Consider the following 22,179-nt stretch of genomic DNA (forward strand, 5'->3'; position numbering starts at 1 on the left):
AATTCAACTCTAGCTAAACTGCTGCAATCATTTCAAAGCTTGTTTATTGATGGGTGGATATGACCATTTCTAGATAAGTTTCCTTGAATAGCCAAAATCACATCTACACCCTCCCATTGAGTCCATGTGTGGCTGGCAAAGTCTGCCCTATGACTCATGCGAACAGCGGTAGATCGGATCACAGCATAACTGAAAGCTTGCTCTTCTGGACTGTTTTAGATTAGTTTAAGCCCAGCCTGAAGTCATTGAATCAGCAGTTACTATTTTATAGTTCTGAGGTCAGTCTGGCTGGCTCTGGGTCTATTTATCACACTACTAGACCTTATTTGGCCAGTGTGAAGAAAAAAAACCCAGCAACTCCAGTGTTTGTGTAATTGTAATGAGTGTGCAAGTGTTGAGTTTAATAGGACACCGTCTCTCGTCCGCTCTCTTGGGGAATACCGAGGCCAGGGCTGTTGATGATTCCTGCTGTTTTCCTTTGTCCTATCTTCCCAGATTCATAACATCTAAAATATATTGAGTAGGGCTGTGCATTGGCACAAATTTCACAATTCGATTTTGATTAACAAACTTTCGATTAGAATTTGATTCAGTATTGATTTAATTGGGGCCTATCAGTACATGACAGATTTCCTCAAGGAAAAAAATATCTCTCAATGTTGTAAACTGTACAGGAATAATTATAATAGTAACATTATAATACATTTTATGTTTCTACTTGTTTTTTAAATATAAACATTTAAATGGTGGCTGCCATAAAAACAAGAATTTATTCAAACACGCATTAAATATTGAGGGGAAAAAAGCTAAGTAAAAATACAACAAATATGCAATATGGTGCATATATTTAGCAAAAGTTAATTTTTCTAGCTGACTAACAAGTTTTTAGACATTGAATGGCTTTTCTGTAACATTATGTGACATTTGTTGACAAGCATTGTTTTATTGGCGTCTTTTCGCCATTGAAACACCGATTGAGCGATTACATGAGACACAATACGGATTTCTGTTAATTGTAATGTAATGTAATGTAATGTATCTTTTATTTCGTGCTGTAACTAGTAGCAGAAGAGATGGTCGGTTCACGTGCGTGCCGCGATGCTGCTTCGCTTGAACAGCAACAGCGATCTGTCGCACCACATTAAAGAGCGCCAAAACGGTATTTATTGTTTGAATTTCGTAATAAAATTGACAGAATTTGAAAGCTGAGACTTTGTTTCATATCAGAAGTAACAAAACACAAAGCTTGTTGAGATTTATTGGATGCAAGGCAAGCTTTGTTCATTCATCATCTGAAAAGAGTATAGACCGAAAGATCAATTCTTTGGATTTAAGAATCGATATCGGTTCTTCAAAATGAGAATCGATTTAAAATTGAGAAATTAGTGGGGTTTTTTTTTTACCCAGCCCTGGATGCTGGAGGGTAGTTTCATTTGTGACCTAATGATCTTTTTAGGAGACTACGATGATGATGATGTTGATAATGACATTGAACAGGTATAGCAGTGTCTGTTTAAAGGAATAATGTACACTCATCCAGTCTATTACACAGTTAAGAGGTCAATATACAGAAATATTTAAATGTAAAATGTTGCATTTTGTCCAATTAGGATAAAATGTTTCAGATAGCTGTTTAATAAATGATGAGAATAAGCATTATGTAGCGAGAGAAGAGAGAGGCTTCAAAATCGCATACTATTATCTATTTCTCCCATATAAATTTAAAAGATCATCTATACTTTTAATTCTTGTTTAAAATGATGAAACTGCTGGACTCCTTTATTTGCCCTCTGCTGCCACCTTCAGACAAATGAATGTAATTGTAGAAGTTAAACAAGAAGGCTCAAATTTTGGATCATAATGTAATTAATTTGATGTTTAGAGTTATTTTAGTGTTATGTATATACTGTTTGGTATTAATTTTGAATTAGCATTTATTTTTATATTTTCAGTTTTCATTTGTTTAAATTTTAGTAATTTAGTTACACTTTTGTCGGTTTTATTAGTTTGTTTAATATTTGTTTAGCTTTTTTTATTTTTTTTTTATTTTTTAGTAATTTAGTACTTTTTTTATTTTTTTTATTTCAGTTAGTTACCAAGGCAGCATTTCTAATTTTCATTTAAATTTTTCATCAAATATTTGTATATATTTATTTTTTTTAATTCCAGCTTTATTTCAATTACCAAAATCAATTTTGTAATAGTTTAACGAAAACTGGTTTGGTTTACTTCACTGTCATGTATCTTTGCACTTGTGAGATTTTAGACGAAAATTTCAATATATATATTTTTCTTTCTTTCTTTTTTTTTTTTTTTGTTCTCAGGTGTGGCAGATCCCAGAGAATGGTTTGGTGACCTCCATGTCCGAGCCAGTGGTGGTGCTGGAGGGTCATTCTAAAAGAGTGGGAATCATTACCTGGCATCCAACCGCCCGCAACGTCCTCCTCAGTGCAGGTGAGAAGCGTCACCTGATCCAGGAAGGAAAAAGGAAACTGTATTGTAACAGAGAAGATGGGGAATAGTGGGGAAAAGATCTTTTTAATGTACTGTTTGTATACATTTAATGTACTGTGTCCAGTTTAGTATCTGTCAAAACACTTAAATGGAAAAAAAAACTCCAGCTGCTTTCTAATAAATAGATTCTTCAACATTCAAACATGATTATTTCCCCATCACATGAGGTTTCTCCCGGGTTTGTTTGCAGGCTGTGATAATGTGATTTTCATCTGGAATGTGGGCACGGGAGAGTCCATGATCACCCTGGAGGATATGCACCCTGACATCATCTTCAGCGCCTGCTGGAACCGCAATGGCAGTCTCATCTGCACTGCCTGCAAGGACAAGAAAGTCCGTGTCATCGACCCACGCAAGGAGGAGATCATTGCGGTAAGTGCTTGCTTTTTCTGGAGTGAATAGGCAGATAATCACTTTATATAGCTTTTATTTGTAAACTGTTGAGTATAAAAGTTTCTGCATTACATGGACTGAATGTTTCTCTGGCTTTAGTTTTTCTCAGATGTATATTGATGTGTTTACTTGATCCCAAAAGTATTTGGCTGCTCAGTTTTGAATGAATGTGAGCAGTGTTGCGATGTATTATGGTGTGTCTCGCTGACAGGAGAAGGACAAGGCCCATGAGGGCGCCAGGCCCATGAGAGCTATTTTCTTGTCTGACGGCAAAGTGTTCACCACTGGTTTTAGCCGCATGAGCGAGAGACAGCTCGCCCTCTGGGATCCGGTAAGTTGCCATGGAAACCGCAGACAAATTTCATTCTAACACCTGCTCATAAATAAAAAAAAATATAAAAAAACAAATGCATTTCAGACTTGACTAAATGAGATCTAACTTATTCAGATTATGCTTTCCAAACAAAGAAAATAACTTTTAGTTGAAGTTCCTGACACAAGTGACACATAATGGTCCTTCTTATTTATAATTAGACTATACATTTTTTTTCTGTTTGTCTTTCAGGAAAATATGGAGGAGGCGATCTCTGTCCATGAGATGGACACCAGTAATGGAGTCCTCCTGCCCTTCTATGATCCCGATACTAATGTGGTCTACCTGTGTGGAAAGGTAAACACAGCACATACAGTACCGTTTAAAAGTTTGGGGTCAGAAAGATTTTTTTTTTTTTTTTTTTTAAAGAAATTAACACTTTTGTTCAGCCAGGATGCATTAAAGTAAAGTACCGAAAAAAAAAAAAAAAAACATTTATAATGTTACAAAGTATTTCTGTTTCAAATAAATGCTGTCATTTTGAACTTTGTATTGAACTTTCTTTTGAACTTTTCAAGTCTTCATTGGATTCAGTGTGCAGCCAGCTACCTTTTTTGTTCATTTTCAGGTATTTCCTTGGCTCCAGGAACTTTATTTTATAAATTTAGAGCGCCGCAATCTTTTCTGGTTTGAACTTTCTATTCATCAAATAATCATCAGTTTCAACATCACAGTTTCAACAAAAACATTAATCAGCAACTATTTTTAACATTGATAATAATAAGAAATGTTTGAGGAGCAAATCAGCATATTAGAATGATTTCTGAAGGATCATGTGACACTGAAGACTGCTGTAAATTTAGCTTTGCCATCACAGGAATACATTTCCTTACTAAAATAGAAAACAATTATTTTAAATTGTAATAATATTTCACATTATTACTGTTTACTGTATTTTTGATCAAATAAATGCAGCCTTTGTGAGCATGAGACTTCTTTCAAAATGCCAAAAAAAAAAAAAAAAAAAAAAAAAAAATCTTACCAACCCCACCGTTTTAAATGATAATGTACACCTGGATATTTAGTTTTTAGGTATTATTGTGTTTTTTGGACATGGTACCGTGATCATAGAATGGGTTTTTAGTCCCTTAACGAGGATTTGTTTCTAATAGGGTGACAGCAGCATCCGTTACTTTGAGATTACGGACGAAGCTCCCTTTGTCCATTACCTCAACACCTTTACCACTAAGGAGCCTCAGAGGGGCATGGGATACATGCCCAAGAGAGGGCTGGACGTCAACAAGTGTGAGATCGCAAGGTATAGCAACAACAATTATTACACAAGCTTACGGACATATGTGGGGAAAATCTTGTGAAACATGTCAGGAATATGGACCATGTCATATTTCACACCAAAATCAAAACTTAAAAAAAAAAAAAAATAATAAAACCTATATTTAGTTTAACCTATTTTTATGACCATATAAGATTTTCACATTGCGTTTGTTTTACTGATATACTGCTGTGAATAAAAAAGAATTAAAGTGACACTATTGATGTTCAAATATTACTTTTCATGCAATGTAATATATTATAGCTGTTTGTGAATGTAAAAGTTCTGCAAAGTTTTAAAGATCGAAGTGCACAACAAATAAAGTTATTTTCTCCTAAATCAAAGAATCAGTCGATTCTGAACTGCTGAAACAAGTCGTCAGCAATTCCAGTCTCACTTCCTGTTACATACCTATGTAACAAATTTGCATAATACCATCCTATGGTCTTCATTGGCTGCCCGTTAACAACGTCTACTTTGACCCGTCTTCAAACACTGTAGTTGGGGCCTGGAAGAGTTTGGTTTGTGTTATTGACATGTTTCAGCACTGCAAATACACTTTGCATGCACTTCCAAAGGACTTCCGCTGGAATTGACATGGAAAAACCAACGCCATCTGTTTCCAACACAAGCGGTAGACCAATCACACTAGTCTGGGCCATCTAACTATTCAGAGCAGAGGAATCTTGTGGAAAGGAGGGGTTTAGAGTGACTGAATCTTCAAGCGAACTGTTTTCAGACTTTTTTTGAGAAATGAGGTGATGTGCAAAGTGTATTATGAGAATTTATATAAAAAAAGTTGGATGACACTTTATAAAAAGTGTTGGATGCGTGTAAACCTACTGTAGAAGACCTTAGAAAATTAGGAACCTTTAAAATAGCATAATAAGGGGCACTTTAGTGATTATTGATGATAATAATGACAACATTGAGAGGAAAATCTGCTTAAATGTCATAAAAATGTCTTGATATAATGCAAAATTAACAAAAAAAAAACTTATATATGCATCTTATATGCACCTTTTTATTTTAGGGTGAAATATGACCTGGATGTTTCTTTATAAGATCCTTTACAAGATCCTTATTAGATTTTTACTTTTTGGGATTGTTGTTTCTATTTTATGTAGATTATTTGGTCTAGGTTTTCATAAACTGCTGAGATATATTTTTAATATAAAGTTTATAGTGCTATTTATCAACACCAGTGCATGCAGGGAAGATGGAAGTGTCCAAATCCACCCAAAAGAGGGCAGCACTAGGCTGCTGGATCATTCAGATTAAGATTCAAAAGATTTATGGGTAGTGATTAATGTATAGAGGTTCAGGTTTTGGTGGTATCTAATGCTCCTAAATAATTGCATGGTGGTGTTTTTTTTTTTTTTTTTTTTCCCCTCCCCGTGTCTCACACCCAGTTCTGTTTTGACTTGCCAAATGAATCATGCACTAACGTCTGCTACCCTTCTGAAAATGTGATAGACTTGTGTGCTTGTGTGTGTTCTCAGGTTTTACAAACTGCATGAGAGAAAGTGTGAGCCTATCATCATGACCGTGCCAAGAAAAGTGAGCCTTTTGATTTGTTTTACTATTTTTAAGAGTACAGCAACACTGCATATCCTGAACCACAACTTCCTCTTGATTTGGCTTCTGTTTTCTGGCATTGTCAAAGAGCAGTTGTATTAGTTTACCCTGTTTTGAAACCTGTTTTCACACTGGGTTTGATTTATTTAGTGCCGCTCCTCCACTGCAGGTCCACTGCCACTTGATATTATTTTGCTTTAAACCGCAGTATGTTTGCACCATCAACATGTAACACCATGGTTGTCCAAAATCGCTTCCTATACGCTTAAATAGGGCACTGTTTGAGGGGACATCCATTTGTAGTAGTGTCCGAAAGCATAGTGCATAATGAGTGCACTCATTCAATCCCATAATGCACCGCAATAACGAGTGTACAACCAATGTACACTCAGCAGCTAGAGACTGCCCATAATGCACTGTAAGGGTGTTCTTTGCACAAACTATGCAAAAGTGTGAGCCATTTTGGCACACTCAGTGTCTGAATTCGCTCACTCCTTTTCATTCACTTCTTTAACTGGACTATATTAGTGGACTAATGTAGGAAATACTGAATAAGTGTATAGGGGGCGATTTCGAACACAGCTCATGAGTTATGATGGCAGCTGTTTACCACTGCGCATAGGCAACAATGCTGGAGGAGTCAAAAATAGACAGTGTTTAATCACTTCACCTTTTTTGTTGATGTTTGAGCCCCTTTGCTTTTAACAAGGATTCAACAATAAGAATGACCTGCTGGGCCAGTATGAGAGTTTTGGGCCAGTGTTGCCAAGATTTTCACTGGCCATACAACAAAAAATTTTAGCAGTGTACTTTAATATTCACTGAAAATAATATTTATGATTTAAAATAAATGTTAATATACACAATGTCCACACAATATATAATTTTCAAAAAATATGAAAATACATGGCCAACATTTTCACTGCCTTCTCCACAAAAGCTTTTGATCAAGAGCCATAAATTGGGAAAACAGCTTTCACTCAAACCAAAGCAACTGAACTCTGTATTTGCATCCCGGTTGTTTATATTCCAGTGGTTTGCATGATTCTTATCCTGCATATCCAAACAACTAATAACACTCTTTCTTCCATCAGTCGGACCTGTTCCAGGATGACCTTTACCCTGACACGGCAGGTCCAGAAGCCCCCCTGGAGGCCGAGGAATGGTTTGAAGGGAAGAATGGAGACCCTGTCCTGATATCCCTGAAACATGGATACATCCCAGGCAAGAACCGCGATCTCAAAGTGGTCAAGAAGAACATCCTAGACAACAAGATGAGCAAGAATACAGAGAATACTGCCCCTGCCATCAAGACTGCCACCTCCACGCCATCTATCGTGAGTGGGACTCATTTACTAATTTACTAATTCAGTTTATCATCCACCAGCTTTTCACTTTTTATTTTGTCTTAGCCATTTCCCTCCCAAATTCTTCACAATCCCCTTTTCTGCACTAAATTCACTGAAAAATATATAATATTATATAAAAATATATAATAACAATTTCTTTAGCTGTACTGTAATTTGCACCAGTTGTGACTTACATGCAGCTAAATTATTGCATTGTTCAAGGCTAACTTCTCTTTTTGGCTCACATAATATTTTTATAGTTTTAAGGATGTTCTGCAGCAGAACCAACCCCTAACCACATGCTTGTTTAACCACATGACAGCAACACCACATGTGTGTCCTGCCCTCTAAACCCAGCTCTCCACGCTCAGGGCTGTAATCAAAGGAGCCAGTGCGCTGTCCTACAAACACATCAATGTTAGCTGCTATTCTCACACCTAAAGATTATCCTACAATCTGACTGCATTTGCGTCTTAATTATTTGCTTATGGCAGCGTTGGTATTGTTAACTGTTAAAAATAGTTTTTGTTAAAGGATTAGTTCACTTTCAAATAAAAATTTCCTGATAATTTACTCACCCCCATGTCATCCAAGATGCCCATGTCCTTCTTTCTTCAGTCGAAAAGAAATTAAGGTTTTTGATGAAAACATTCCAGGATTTTTCTCCATATAGTGGACTTTAGTTGGCCCCAAACGGTTGAAGGTCAAAATTAGTTTCAGTGCAGCTTCAAAGCGTTCTACACAATCCCAGACGAGGTATAAGGGTCTTATCTAGAGAAACCATCGCTCATTTTCTAAAAAAAAAAAAAAATTATATACGTTTTAACCATAAACGCTCATCTTGAACTAGCTCTCTTCTCTATTAGAATTCCAGCAGTGTAGATGCTGCTAAGTGTATTACTGCCCTCCACAGGTCAAAGTTTGAACTAATTGTTATATACTTGCACTATATTTGACCTTCAACTGTTTGGGGCCAATTGAAGTCCACTATATGGAGAAAAATCCTGGAATGTTTTCATCAAAAACCTTAATTTCTTTTCAAATGAAGAAAGAAGGACATGGGCATCTTGGATGACATGGGGGGGGGTGAGTAAATTATCAGGATTTTTTTATTTGAAGGTGAACTAATCCTTTAATTGAAATAAAGCTGAAATAAAATATAAAACTTAAAAACGAACATTAGACATGCTGCCTTGCAGCACTAAAATTACTAAAACTGAAATAAAATAAAGCTAAATAAAAATTAATAAAAATGACAAAATCGCATAACAATTACTAAAACTAAAATTAAATTACAAGAAAATATAAAAAATAAAAGCTAATTTAAAATATCAAAGGGGTCATATGATGCTTTTTGATGTTTTCCTTTAGTGTGTAATGTATTTGTTTGTGCATGTATAAGATCTGCAAAGTTACAAAGCTCATAGTCTCCCACAAAGAGATTTATTCTAACAGAGAACGTTGCTACAACAACTCGATCAAAGTCCAGATATTACTTCCTCAAACATCCATGTCACAATGTGAAATATTAACATAATGCCCACCCAAAGGCATACGCAAAGAGAGGAGACGAGGACGGCTACCTGAACCTCGGAGAGTAGATGTTCTGCAAAGTTATGCTTGCAAAGTTGGTTCCGATTGTTCTGCTTGATCATCTGCATTTTTAGAATCGGACTTGGCCTCAAAATGATGCTGTAAAACCGACGACATTATTAACTGTGTGTTTACAAATGCTTTAAAAGCTTGCAATTATGGCAAGGGTCGTTACATGTAAGACAAACGCTTGAGTTGTTGGGTCAATCACAACGCACTGGGTCAGCTGGCCAATCAGAGCGTTCTGAGCTTTTCTGAAAGAAGGGGCTTTGTAGAAATCACCATATTTTAGACAGACTGGGAATAGAAGAGCTGCAATAATGTGCAGCATGTAAAAAATAATGTGGTTTTTGAGCATTAAAGCATATTAACCTATTCTGTTACACCCAATAATCAAAATAATGAACTTTTAATATGACCCCTTTAATATATTCTATAATAGTAAATAAATAACACGGGCATATGGGCCATTGATTTGTTTGGAGTGATATTCCAATGACTTTTTTTTTTTTTTTTTTAAATGAAAACTGATGGTGAATTCAAAATAAATGTATATGGCAGCTGAGTTCAAGCTTGTTAAGTGAATTTAATAAGAAATGATTTTGTATAGTGAAATTGGAAAACTAGGTGGTTGTCATTGTAGTAACTCAAATATATTGGCACAAAACAATGTGGTTTATTTTTTATGTATTTATTTTATACTGAAAGAATTGCTCTTAACATTTTGTCTTTTTTTTTCTTCCTCAACAGAAAAGTGAAGCTAAGCTGGATGAGGTTTTGAAAGAAATCAAATCTCTCAGAGAGCTGGTCAGCAGTCAGGAAAAAAGAATTGCCAAACTTGAGGAGCAGTTGTCTAAAATGGACATCTAAAAGGACCCTGTAATCCCTCCCCCTTCTTCTATTCAGGATATCCCATTGGCCAGGTGGGCGGGACCCGTCACTGCCAATCACCATGACAGCGTTCCGTCTGAAGCCTGCCTCGCAAAGACTCCAAAACACATTCCAAGATGATCAATTATTCCTTTTGCAATCCCCAAAACCTGTTTACACCTCATAGCCATTTGGAAAACTATAAACGCCTTCGGTTTATTTCTAAATTTGACCCGTTTAGCTTTTACTCCAAATCTCACTCCAAATCTTTCTGCAATGGCTGTGTTTTATCTGGTGTTCTTGAATGGTCTTAAGTTTTTTGTTTTGTTTTTCTTATTAAAAATTGTGACCAAGAAGCTTGCTTTATGAAGCAGTTACATGAACTTGATGAGCTCAAAGTTTGAAGTAGCCATCAGTATTGCAGTTCCTCTCTTGCCCTTCTGAGTTGCCAAATTTATAGAGGAGTTATGCACCTCCCTGACAGTATTTGACTAGCTTTTCATTTTGTACTTATAAGGGACAAAGCAATATGCTAGTAATGCAAGGAGAGGAAATCATTGGAACCATTTGTCAATGTCTTTCTAAAGAATAAAAAATAAAGATTTTAATCAACCTGGCAAACATGTAGAGTTGAAAACGTTTACAAACCAGTACTGGAAAACAATACAGGTGCTCTAAAATATTCCACTAAAGTTGTTTCTTTGTTATTCAGGTACCCATGTATGTATTAAGATAGTAATTAGTAAAATAATCCAAATAATTCTGGTTCCGGCGGTTGCCATGAACACAGTAAATGTGTACTCTTCTCACTACTCCAAATACTTTCTTGATGGCAACAGTTGCTCATCATAAATGCAAGCAAATAGTCAGTTTTTCCGATCTCTAATCTGTTTCCACATATCTGCACTTTTCTGAAGTGTCTCAGTCTGTTTCCTGAAAGAAGCCAGGAACAGTTCAGGTCTCACTGCGTAACTCTAGAAGGCCTCGTCTTCAAAACATGAGGATATAAGCTCAGAAAAAAAAAAAAAAAAAAAAAACTCCCATAGATGTTTATTAGCTTTAGCAGCAAAACTTGTTCATTACTTTACCAGCTTGATAGCTTTTAATCTGACTTCGTTCTAGTCAGGCATCGTTCAGGTCTAAGAAACACACTTAGGTTTGCTTTGCTTTCTCATTAATTGCTTCAAATCTCATCTAGTTGTGCCGTCCATACCATCTCAGAAACCAAGCTTTCAGTTGAATCTCAACAGCTTTGTACATACATTTGCTGTGCATTGTAGACCGTGACTACCAGCAAAATTGTGAGTCATGACTGACTTCCTTTTCCTACTAGGTCATTTTGCGATGCGCTGTGTCTACTGTGCTCTCCTAGCCAAGCAGAACCAATTCTCTCAAGGGGAGATTCACGTCTAGATGATCCTTTTACGGCCGTATTATGTGTGCCACAAGTTTGAGGTGATGACAACTGGATTTTTATTTAGCTTGGTTATGTATTTTTCCATGCCAAGATGAGGAGAGGAAACTGTGATTCTGTTGATCAGATTGCTTTGGCTATAACCTTTTGTCAGAATGTTCTCTTGTGGCTTTCATTTTGACACGTCTTGCATATCTCATTTCTGTTTGCATCACTACCTAGTGCCTCTTTCATAGGTTATGAAAAGCACCTTCCCTCTTCCACATGCTTTTTAGTCTAAAATAGCCTCCACCTTCTCACCTCAGAACCATCGCCCGTACTTCATTTAAAACGAGGCTTCAGATCTTACAGCAACAACTCAATACCTCTGTCATTTGCTTGCTTTCGCTCTCTCTTTTTGGGTGAACTTTTAAAGTGAAGGGTTTGAAAACGTAGGGACCGTGCTTATGGGTACAGATGTGCCAAGCTGGATCACATTCAGGATGTGTGATGGATTGAGTGTTTAAGTGGCCTCAGGAGGCATCTGTGATGCAGCCATGAGTGTGTGTGGTTTCAAAGGAGTGAATGAATGAAGCAAAAAGGGATTTATGTAGGTTGAAAAGATAATGCAGGAAGAAGGCTGTATGGAAGTGATTTATTTTGATGCTTTGTATATATATGTTTTTTTAGTTTTCCTTTTCATTTTTTCTTTGGCTGTAGGAAGGTGTTTGTCCATCATTTGGAGTTTGATGATTTTAAGGATATTCCCCATTACCCGTTCATCATTATGCACACTGTGAGCCTTTTATGTTTCCAATGATAAAAATCGAATGGAAGGATATCTAGAAATTCAATTCTGTGCATAACTGTTCCATTTTTGTTCATTCATCTGCTTCAAGTATAAAGAGTCTTACTGATTACGAGGAAAATAAAAAAGAAATAAACTGAAATGTTGGTCTTTCTCGTATTCTTTTTTATTTATTTATTTTTTTTGTCCTCTAATTATAAAACCTTTTTGTGGAAGCAAGGTTGGTTGATTAAAAGTTCTAGCTTACTGTTTTAGAGGAACTAAGATGTGATATTTAAGTCTCTCTCTTGCTCATTCGTGTTTGCGTCAGTATGTGAACCTCAGCTTTAGCCTGACGCTTCATGAGGTTTAACTTCCTGTATTTGTACATTGAGTAGGTTTGTGACATTGCTTTGTGACTTTTCAGTCGAACTCCAGATACAGAACCAGTCGGTGGTAGAAACAGATGGTAAGTAGTTTTGTTTTCAGTTTGAATTTTGACGTCTAAAATAAGATGCTATGTTTATATGATGTGGTGATTTTTGAAATCCTTGAACTGCAGAGAGTACATGGTTGAATGTCTGCAAGGAATTTGTTAAAGATCGAAATTTCATAAGTGTTACCATGACGGTAATCATAATCTATTTTAAATTGAGTAGTGAAGTATTGATAACAGTACAACAATGACACTGTATCAGCTAAAAGGAAGTATTTCACCCAAATGGTCCAACCACATGCTGTAGTCACAAACTCAGCATGCCACATGAGATTGCCAAAGTACGAGCAACCCGTTTAAATGTTACAACAAGATGTTTTGCTCTTCCGTGACTGATTTGTTCTCATTTGTCTAAAGGCTGTTCTCCATATGCTTCAAATAATAACCAGACAGTATATGAATATGCTTATGAATGTTTTTTTTAATGAACCTTTTTTTCGTGTGTGTGTGTGTGCAGATGGCGATGGTGACTAACAGACTTGGGTGTTTATCAGTTCTTGTTTTGCTGCTGACTTTGAGTAGTTTTGTGACATCAAGATATCTTAGGACGAAAAGGGAAATTAGTCACAACACAACATCGCTAAACAGCAACGACACGCACAGTACAACAAATGTAGCTGAAGCCCAGAATACAAGTAGCACCACTCTGGAAACTTTAAAGGCTTCAAGTGCATTACATACAGCAGAAGTGACAACTGTAACACCGGATTTATATATCTCTACAACTACAGATTACCATCATACACCAGATTTGAACCACACCCAACAGAAGTACACTGCAGGAACCGAGAACCTGACAGTCCACCAGCACACAGATAATGAGAGTACTTTGCACACCCAACTTCCCACAATAAGTAATAGCAATGGTACTGGACACATTTCACAAGCAGGAAGTTCTGCCCCCACGCTTCCTGCATCATTGGAGCCCGGTAAGGTAACAGAAAAGCAAATGACAACAGCCACTATGAAGATGTCTACAGAAACGAGAAGACGTACCACTGCAGCTATCTCAATGACCACTAGAAAATCAACCACATCAACCCACTCATGTTCCACTGCCTCTTCTCATGAGGGCGGACTTGTGAGTCGCTGCCTCATCGCCATCGCCTCGATGGCTGCGCTGACGACCATCTTCATCATTAGCACCATCTGCCTGGCTACAAAACTTTCGACATACAGATACAGGCACAAGGCACATCTTCTCCAGGAGACTGAGATGGTCTGCATTTCTGCCCTTATGAATGATACCGATCACCCTGTTCCAAAGCCAAGACGACACCCTAAAAGTAATGGAGCACTGATCCCGAATACTGAGGATGGAGATCCTGACGGAGATAATCTTACTCTAAACAGCTTTCTTCCTGATACCGAGGGCCCTCTTTAGAAGTTTAGACCTTGCTGTATGCACTGTATGCACGGAAATGTTTACTCTCTAACACTGTGGTTATTTTAAGTGCTCAGGTTTGACCGAAACTCAGCTCTAGAGTGGTTTGCACTGTCAAAAGATCAAAAAATAGAATTCACAGCATATCTGTGCAACAGGGATCTCAGTGTCTCACTCAATGACATTCAATAATTTGATACCTGGTTTTGAAGTGCCTTTTACATCAACCATTTTGTTTTTTTTTTGTACAATAGGATATATATGCACATTACAATTTTTTTTCTTTATACTACTGTTCGTTCATAACCCAGACGTAGATCTTGCACATTATTGATCTAGATTGATTTGTTGCTGTTCTTTTTTTATATACTGGGATTAACCATAACCTTATTACTGTACTTTACTGTGGATTAAAAAAAAAAAAAAAAAAAAAATTGTTTCAATTCTAAGGATTTATGTATATGCATGTATATATTAAGGTTTTTTTTTTTTTTTCTCCTATAATCAGTGGAACATTTATATTTTAATTGTTTTTGCATGTTTGAAACTTTTACAATCATTCCAGTGTTGAAATACTATACTACTTTCTCTGAGGAGCTCAGGCATTAGTGAGGGTTGGCAGCATATACTGCTGAATATGTTCTATTCCTGCCTGTGGTTCAACCAGCGCTGTATAATTTACTTTAACAGAATGATGTTAGAGATTATCACAGTCTGAATATAACATATCATTGCAAATGTACATAAAATATATTCTTTCACAAGTTCCCAAAAAGAATTTTGCTTTCGCGCCGAAGCTACACACTGGCCATTTTTAATTCACACAATTGAAAAAGTCAACAAGATTAACACTGAAAAAAGCAAGATGTAGTTTTGTCTGTTTTCACATTTATTTTATTTTCTTTTTAATTTTGTAGTTACTTTTTTATTTTTATTTTTTATACTGTATAATTGTCCCTTTTCTATGTACGTTCTGTATGTGTAGTTGACTCTATTATAAATGTTTATGATCTTGATAGATGAATGTTGTGCAAAATGATAGTCATTGTACAGTGTTATACCCAAATTAATTTAAGAAATGTTAAATAAATTCTCAAGTCAATTTGAATTGCTGTATCCAAACCATTTTACTTTCATAGTGTGATTGAATTTCTTGATTTTATCCATTGGAGATAGATTGTGCTGTGAAAAGTGGGTGTTGCTATACTAGAATTGAGCCAAACCGAACAAGAGTAAAATAATGCCTAATGCCCACTGTAAAACATTTTCAGCTGGTTAAACTTAGAAATGAAAGTTCGCCTGCTGCCTTAAAAATGTGAGTGAACTCAACTATACTTAACTCACCTTGAAGATAACCTTTGTTTCAACTCACAAATAGTGACAGTGGATTAAACTTAAAGTAACCGATTGTCTTGACTATTTGTGAGTTGAAACAAAGGTTTTCAAGTTGAGTTCACTCACATTTTTATGCCAGCAGATGAGCTTTCATTTCTAAGTTTAACCAGCTGAAAATGTTTTAGCTATTTGACTTGGTTAATATTATCGGTAACACTTTACAATAAGGTTAATTAGTTAAACATTAGTTAATGTAACATGAACTAACCATGAGCAATACATTTGTTACTGTATTTTCTACTCTTCGTGAACGTTAGTTAATGAAAATACAGTTGTTCATTGTTTGTTCATGTTAGTTCACAGTGCATTAACTAATGTTAACAAAATTTTAATAATGTATTAGTAAATGTTGAAATTAACATTAACAAAGATTAATAAATGCTATATAAGTCCAGTTCATTATTAGTTCGTTAACTAATGTAGTTAACTAATGAACCTTATTGTAAAGTGTTACCATATTATCCAATATCCTGTGCGGTCTATGTGACGTCAGTAAGAAATAAAGTTTCTGAAAAAGAGCAAAGATTGTCAAGATAAACAATTTTAGTATTTGGAAGAACGTGCACTAATAAATGCTACTGAATTAAAGTAAATGGGGTCAGTTTTTGACCTTTTGACTAATCGGCTGTTCAGTCTGCGGTAGTAAAAATAAATAAAACTGTGACAGAATACAGTGATAAAATGTGGAGAATTTTACAGCCTAATATATTATTTTGTAACACCTTACTGCTTTCTCGTTTGGTGATTGTAGTTGGATTGTCCTTATCCTAGGCTTCCATGTGTTCAAGGGGAGAGAAAGAGAAGGACAGAAAAAGGGAGGAGATGGAGAGAGAGGAGGGAAATGTCCTTGTGCAATTATCCTGATTTTTTAGGAAAACCCACATGGCCAGAAGCTTCCATAAGCCTTTGAGAACCAACACAGGCAGCTGTTTTCCTGTCTTTATTTATTTTGACTACCTGTAGCTTGAAGTGACGGTGTAAAAGTGCATCAGAGAACGGAAGTAACACAAGCAGTGAGTATTTTTATATTTCCTTCTTTGAGAGGGTACATGTTTTGCTTCACTTGCATTTTATGCGTAATTCATTTGTTAGCATACTATACACAGTATAGATTTCAGCTTCTCAAAAATGCATTTTAATTATTAATTTAATGTTTTCCTGATATTGTGGCATCAAAAAGTGTTTAAGAATGTTGTAAATACAAAATATCAAATCTCTAAGCAAATAATGCTAGACCTTTTATTAGAACCAGCTTAATTTGTCTATGCAGCTTTACCACATTCTAACCCGGTGGTCTTTAACCAACTTAAATCATCACATTAACTATATATACTGTACATTAAAAAAACCTTGGTTTGATACTGATATTTTGTGATATTTATTTTAAATGTGGCTTGAGTGTTTACTTTTGTGCCTCTTTGTTACATTTTTCTATTGACCTATAGCACAATGCTGTGCTACAGCAAAGGCCAAACTATTTGGACAAACCAGTTTTCAGGACAGTTAGTTACACCTAAATATCAATACAGTATTTTACCCTAGATTCATAACTGTATGATTTTATAAGGGATTTTTTTCTGTGGTCTATGATACCACATATTACATTCAGATACTTATTCATTATTTATGTAACATTCCAGTAACACCTTGCGAAGATTATTACTTCATCTCGTACATTACTAATACAAATGTGGGAGTGTAACGCCTTCCTATTTGCAGAGCAAAGAATGTGGTCAGAGAGTTAGTCGGTGTGGTCGGCACTGAGGGGAAAATGTTTTTATTTAAGTTTTAAAGTAAAAACATCTGAAGAAATGACTATTGGATAATACTCAATGTGTTTTTTTTTTTTTACTGCCATTTCTGGTGGTGTTCATTTGGGAACTTCCCTATTCCACTCGGTCTGGTCTTCTGCAGCTAAGAGCAATTTTAGAGAGTTATGATTAAAATCTGCCATTTATTTTTGAACAATACCCTGAGTTTTTATTAAAAAAAAAAAGTTCTATGTCTAGCATAAAAGATTTAAAAAAATAAAAATAAGATAAGATAAAAAGTCTTCCCATAATGCAGTGTCTTGACGATGCACGTATGAACATTATATGTGTTCTTGCGCAAGAGCAGAAATAGTCTCACTGGTCTCTGGCTCGTCTCATAGCAGCTGGGCTGTAAATACAGGCCTGTGAGCTGTGGCTCTCCCACGCCTTGCTGCGCCCTCACAAATATATATCTGGCCTTGCTTTTGCTTTTCTGTGGTAAGTGGGTGGCATCAGCCAGGCAGGGAAATTACAAACCAGGTCTGGATTCCCTCTGCCTCCACCCCAAATAAGTAATGACTGGATGTAACAGGAATAGCTCCTCTCCTGCGAGGCAACAGAAACATGAAAATGTGCTCTATGTAGTGATTCTCCAGCGACATGTTTGATACAAGCAGCTTCCTTCCTGTGACTCAAAGAAAACCTAGTATACAGATAATAAAAAGGGGAGCTTTTGCAGTGATGTCATAGAAGAACCATTTTTGGCTCTCCGAGAAAAAAAAAAAAAAAAAAAAAAAAACAACTTTCAGTGAAAAATCTGAAAAACATTTTAAAAATCTAAAGAACCCTTTTCCACTATAAAGAACCTTTTGTGGAACCTGAAAGGTTCTTTGGATTTTAAAGGTTCTTCATGTATGCCAATAAAAAAAAAAAATTTTAAGATTGCAAATTGTAGGCTACATAAAAAGGTGACAAAAATACACCATTGTACTGTGATGTAATCAAATAACAATACTATTGTACTTTTATATATACCATGGTATTGGTATATGGTATTTTTATTTTTTATTTCTGTGCCCTTCTGTTTGTTAATAAAAATTGAATGGTCACTAGTAAATATAACTAAATATATAATGTTTTTTCCAAATTATAACTATTAAAAAACTGCTGTAACCACCTTGATGAAACACTTCCTGTTTCTATGGGAATGACGTCTGTGTCCATTTTCTTACAGGTCTTTAGAGGAAGCATGTCACTCTCTTTGCGCTTTGTCTGTTTGCTCCTGACTGCTCTCTGGGGCAGCGTTTGCTTCGCCAAGCCTGCCCCGTTCAACGTTTCCATGGAGGGCAGCGGGGACGAACCCGAACTCATCTTCCCCATTGCTCGTACCACTCACATTCCCCCATCACCCTCGCCATCTCCCAACATAACGGCCACGTTCATTCGCATCAAAGACTTCATCTTCAACCAGGTGGTGGACTTCCTGAAGGAGAACTTGCTCCTCATCATTGTCGTGACCTCTCTGTTGGTAGTTATCATTTTCATCGTCTGCTGTGCTTCAGCAATGAGCCACAAACGCAAGCTCGAGGCCTACTATCCTCCGAAGACCTACGCACCCAGGAAATACATGAGCCAACCTAGTAAAGCAACGGAAAAACCTCATAACCAGGTCCAGGATGGCAAGACAACTGCTGCAAAGACCCTACGAGAACCTACTAAAGCATTGGTGGGGGAGAAGGAAGGAAAAGACCCCCGGCCCAAGCCGAAAGAGGTCCAAAAGGTGGAGGATGTTGAAGAGGTGGAGATGCAGAAAGATGAGCCCAAGAAGAAAGAGGAGCCTCAGCCAACCACCTCAAATGCCACCTCCAGTCAGCCAGTGGTCTGTACGTGTCACCTCAGAAAGGCCAATCACAGCACAGCGTGAGAGCTTTTTCTTTAATGGGCTTTGATGGGATTTCAAACTTTTTATTTTACTGTTATGAATCTTTAGGTAGATATGGTGCCCTCTTTCTCGTTGGTTTGCAACCTGTGTATGTTCCAAATGTATGTACTATAAGAGGAAGAGTGGAAAAAAATTGTTTGTTTAATTTTGTCTCTTTAAAAATGATTTTGCTTAAAAAGAAAAACAACAACAATAACTAATTGACAGTTTACAATTCATATGAAAAATAAAATGGTGTACACAGCAAACTTGAAATTATTTTGTGAATCGCTATCTAGTTTTGAGATATTTGTGAAAATGTCTTTTCAAACTTTCTTTTTCCTTTTGAGTTATATTTTACAAATGAAATGCCTATATGCATGGTAACCCATAATTTATGCTGTATTTTCTGAAGATGTTGTCAGGTTTTGTACATGACTGTTATTTTATCTAAAATTCATGACTTTCCTCAGTATTGAATTTAATTAGTTACATTTTTGTCAGGAATGTGTAAATGATTTTGTCATTAAGTAAAATAAACTCTCCAAACATTTACTCCCCTGCTCTGTTTCAAATAAATAAATAGTTTCAAATACAGATACACTATCGTTCAAATGTTTGGGGTCAAAAAAAAAAAAGTCCATTATGCTCACCAATGCTACATTTATTTGAGCAAAAATACAGTAAAAACACTAATATTGTGAAATAATATTACAATTTAAAACTTCTGTTTTCTATTTTTTTATGTATTTTTTTCTGTGATGATAAAGCTACATTTTCAACATCATTACTCCAGTCTTTAATGTCACATGATCCTTTAGAAATCATTCTAATATTCTGATTTTGTGCTCAAGAAACAGTTCTTATCAATCTTGAAAAAAAAGGTTTTGTTGCTTATTAGTTTTGTGGAAATAGTGATAAGGATTCTTTGATGAAAATGGAATTTATTTAAAATAGAAAACTTTTGTAACATTATAAATGTTTTTACTGTGACTGAATAAAAGTATTAATTTCTTTCAAAACAAACAAATTATTTCTGACCATAATATAATATGAGTTCGATAGAGCACTGTAAAAAATCAAAAGTTGAGAAAACTTAAAAGTTTAAGGCAACAAACTTTTTGTGTTTTCTCAACTTGTTTTTGTAGATTTTGTAGACAACATTTTGTTGTATAAACTGAATACAACAAGTTGAGAAAACTCAAAAATCTACTGAAGTTTGTTGCCTTAAACTTTTAAGTTTTCTCAACTTTAGATTTTTTTACAGTGAGGTGTTATTTATATATCGTCTAAAGTACAAAACTAAGTGAACCACAAGTAAACTAGTTAAATTAAACATGGCCGGCCAAAATTATATTCAAGTCCAAATCGAATCTCACAGGAGTGACGAGAGCACGTCACTCTCTCCCAAAGAAGAACATATATAAGTGTTTAATAAAATTAAATGAACTTTTATGGTAATAAATTATTAGATATGTAAAACAAACCACTTTCTTGTGTCCTGTGTGTTTGTCTTGAATGGTGTGGTTTGTCAAAAGAATTGTGTTGACTTGGCTGAAGCATATGAAACTCAAGAACCCCAGCAACAGATCCCAACAGAGCATAACGGCAGCAGCTACAGAGCTTTTGTCACATCCATACAACATCCAATCAATATTTCAGAAGCTTATTACAATAGGCTTTTCAGACAGATCTGGAAATATCTGGCCTTAATGGAAATATTCTGGTTGTGACAGAAGCAGACAATGATTTGTACAGTATGCCAGTGTTAAACTTTTTGTGGATAACTTCATAAATCCCAAGATTTACCCAATATAGATTATCCAAATTAATTCACAAGTTCAGTCACGTGTGAATTCCTCCATGCAACAGTTATTTTCCAATTAAAAAAATGCTCAGACCTCTTAAAATACATACAGATTTTGTTACAGCGATGCTTTCAGCCTATCGTTGATTAATAGCCAGTTAAATGCACATTAGCCTCATAACTGAAATTTAAACCCCACTGCCATGGCACGAGGCCAAGACAAGTGTTGGTAGCATGTCATCACCAAAGAGTAAACATCAAAGATATGCAGTGAAGCCTTAATGAGCCAGAAACTTGAGCCACCAAAAGAACCATAGCTCAAGGTCGATTTCTCCCCTCTTTTGTCCACGAGGTGCTAAATAATTCTGGAAATACACACCGCTCTCACTTCTTTGGGAGAGAGTGACATGTGCTCTCATCACTCCTGAATGATTCGATTTGGACTTGAACATGATTTTGGCCAGCCATGATTAACATAAATATAGTTTACTTGTGGTTCACCTAGCTTTGTTCTTCAAACGATCAAATAACATATTACTTGCACAGAATTATTATTAACAATAAAACTACCCTACTAACCCAGTGCTGCTGTGCCATGGGAAAAGCAACTGGAGTGCCCAGTTAATTTACATTGTGAAGAAGATACAAAACAGGTAACTCAAAACCTTAAGGCTGCCATTAAATTTTGATGGGCCGCTACCCAGAATTTTCAGGGTGAGCACGGACCATTCTCTAGAAGGGACAAGAGGAAAGAGCGAAGGATGTGAAGCGGACAAAGTGAAAGCGAGGGGTCAGCTGAAACAGGGCAATAATGGTGAGTACCACATCTCTATGTCTAAATAACACATTTGATAAGACGTTTGGAGTCAAGCTCAAGACGCGCATGAAAGGAAATACAACCTGGAGGAGCCGCAGAGTCCATCATAGTAATTAAGTTTGTTCAACAGATTCATTTGCAGTAAAAGAAAAGCAGTTACTAACTTCTCCTTTCTCTTTCCCTTATCCATCCCTCTTAATCTTCTTCCCTCAAGTGAGCCATGTGTCGTAGTCTTCTCTACTGTCTCTTGTTGTATCTCTGTTCATCACTCCTTGCCGGCCTGGTTGTGTCACCCTGTCCCAACGGCTGCTGCTGTCCCCATTCTGGTGCTCTGGTTCTGTGCGAGTCTCTTGGTCTACATACTCTGCCTCGCTCTGTCCCCCTAAGCACCGCCGTCCTCTCCGTAGCCCGGAATCGGCTCTGCAATGTGGATAATGTGTTTCAACCGTACTCGGGCCTACAGGAACTAAGCCTCAGCCACAACC

The 22,179-nt window shown here is 36.2% G+C and overlaps 3 protein-coding genes across 4 annotated transcripts in view; all 3 read left to right on the forward strand.

Moving 5' to 3' along the window:
- Positions 1-12,286, forward strand: part of coro1ca (coronin, actin binding protein, 1Ca) — a 52,108-nt gene extending 39,822 nt beyond the window's left edge. For both annotated transcript variants that reach the window (XM_051893485.1, XM_051893484.1), the window contains exons 4-11: positions 2,325-2,454; positions 2,705-2,886; positions 3,119-3,238; positions 3,473-3,577; positions 4,393-4,538; positions 6,056-6,113; positions 7,226-7,468; positions 9,824-12,286. In XM_051893485.1, the coding sequence (XP_051749445.1) occupies positions 2,325-2,454; positions 2,705-2,886; positions 3,119-3,238; positions 3,473-3,577; positions 4,393-4,538; positions 6,056-6,113; positions 7,226-7,468; positions 9,824-9,943 (1,104 nt within the window). In that variant the 3' untranslated portion in view covers positions 9,944-12,286. The remainder of the gene's footprint in view (positions 1-2,324; positions 2,455-2,704; positions 2,887-3,118; positions 3,239-3,472; positions 3,578-4,392; positions 4,539-6,055; positions 6,114-7,225; positions 7,469-9,823) is intronic.
- Positions 12,287-12,423: 137 nt separating this feature from the next.
- selplg (selectin P ligand) lies at positions 12,424-15,111 on the forward strand. Its single transcript, XM_051893495.1, has 2 exons — positions 12,424-12,592; positions 13,077-15,111. Exons 1-2 carry the CDS (start codon positions 12,590-12,592, stop codon positions 14,001-14,003), a joined length of 930 nt encoding a protein of 309 aa, XP_051749455.1. The 5' UTR covers positions 12,424-12,589; the 3' UTR covers positions 14,004-15,111.
- Positions 15,112-15,268: 157 nt separating this feature from the next.
- Positions 15,269-19,663, forward strand: tmem119a (transmembrane protein 119a). The gene is made up of 2 exons (XM_051893496.1): positions 15,269-16,411; positions 18,384-19,663. Exon 2 carries the CDS (start codon positions 18,399-18,401, stop codon positions 19,071-19,073), a length of 675 nt encoding a protein of 224 aa, XP_051749456.1. The 5' UTR covers positions 15,269-16,411; positions 18,384-18,398; the 3' UTR covers positions 19,074-19,663.
- Positions 19,664-22,179: the final 2,516 nt, after the last annotated feature.

This window comes from Ctenopharyngodon idella, chromosome 5 (assembly GCF_019924925.1).
Source record: "Ctenopharyngodon idella isolate HZGC_01 chromosome 5, HZGC01, whole genome shotgun sequence".
NCBI classification, from domain to species: domain Eukaryota; kingdom Metazoa; phylum Chordata; class Actinopteri; order Cypriniformes; family Xenocyprididae; genus Ctenopharyngodon; species Ctenopharyngodon idella.

What these genes read in the sequence shown, in the direction of transcription:
- tmem119a (XM_051893496.1), top strand. Translation starts at nt 18,399, where the DNA reads ATGTCACTCTCTTTGCGCTTTGTCTGTTTGCTCCTGACTGCTCTCTGG.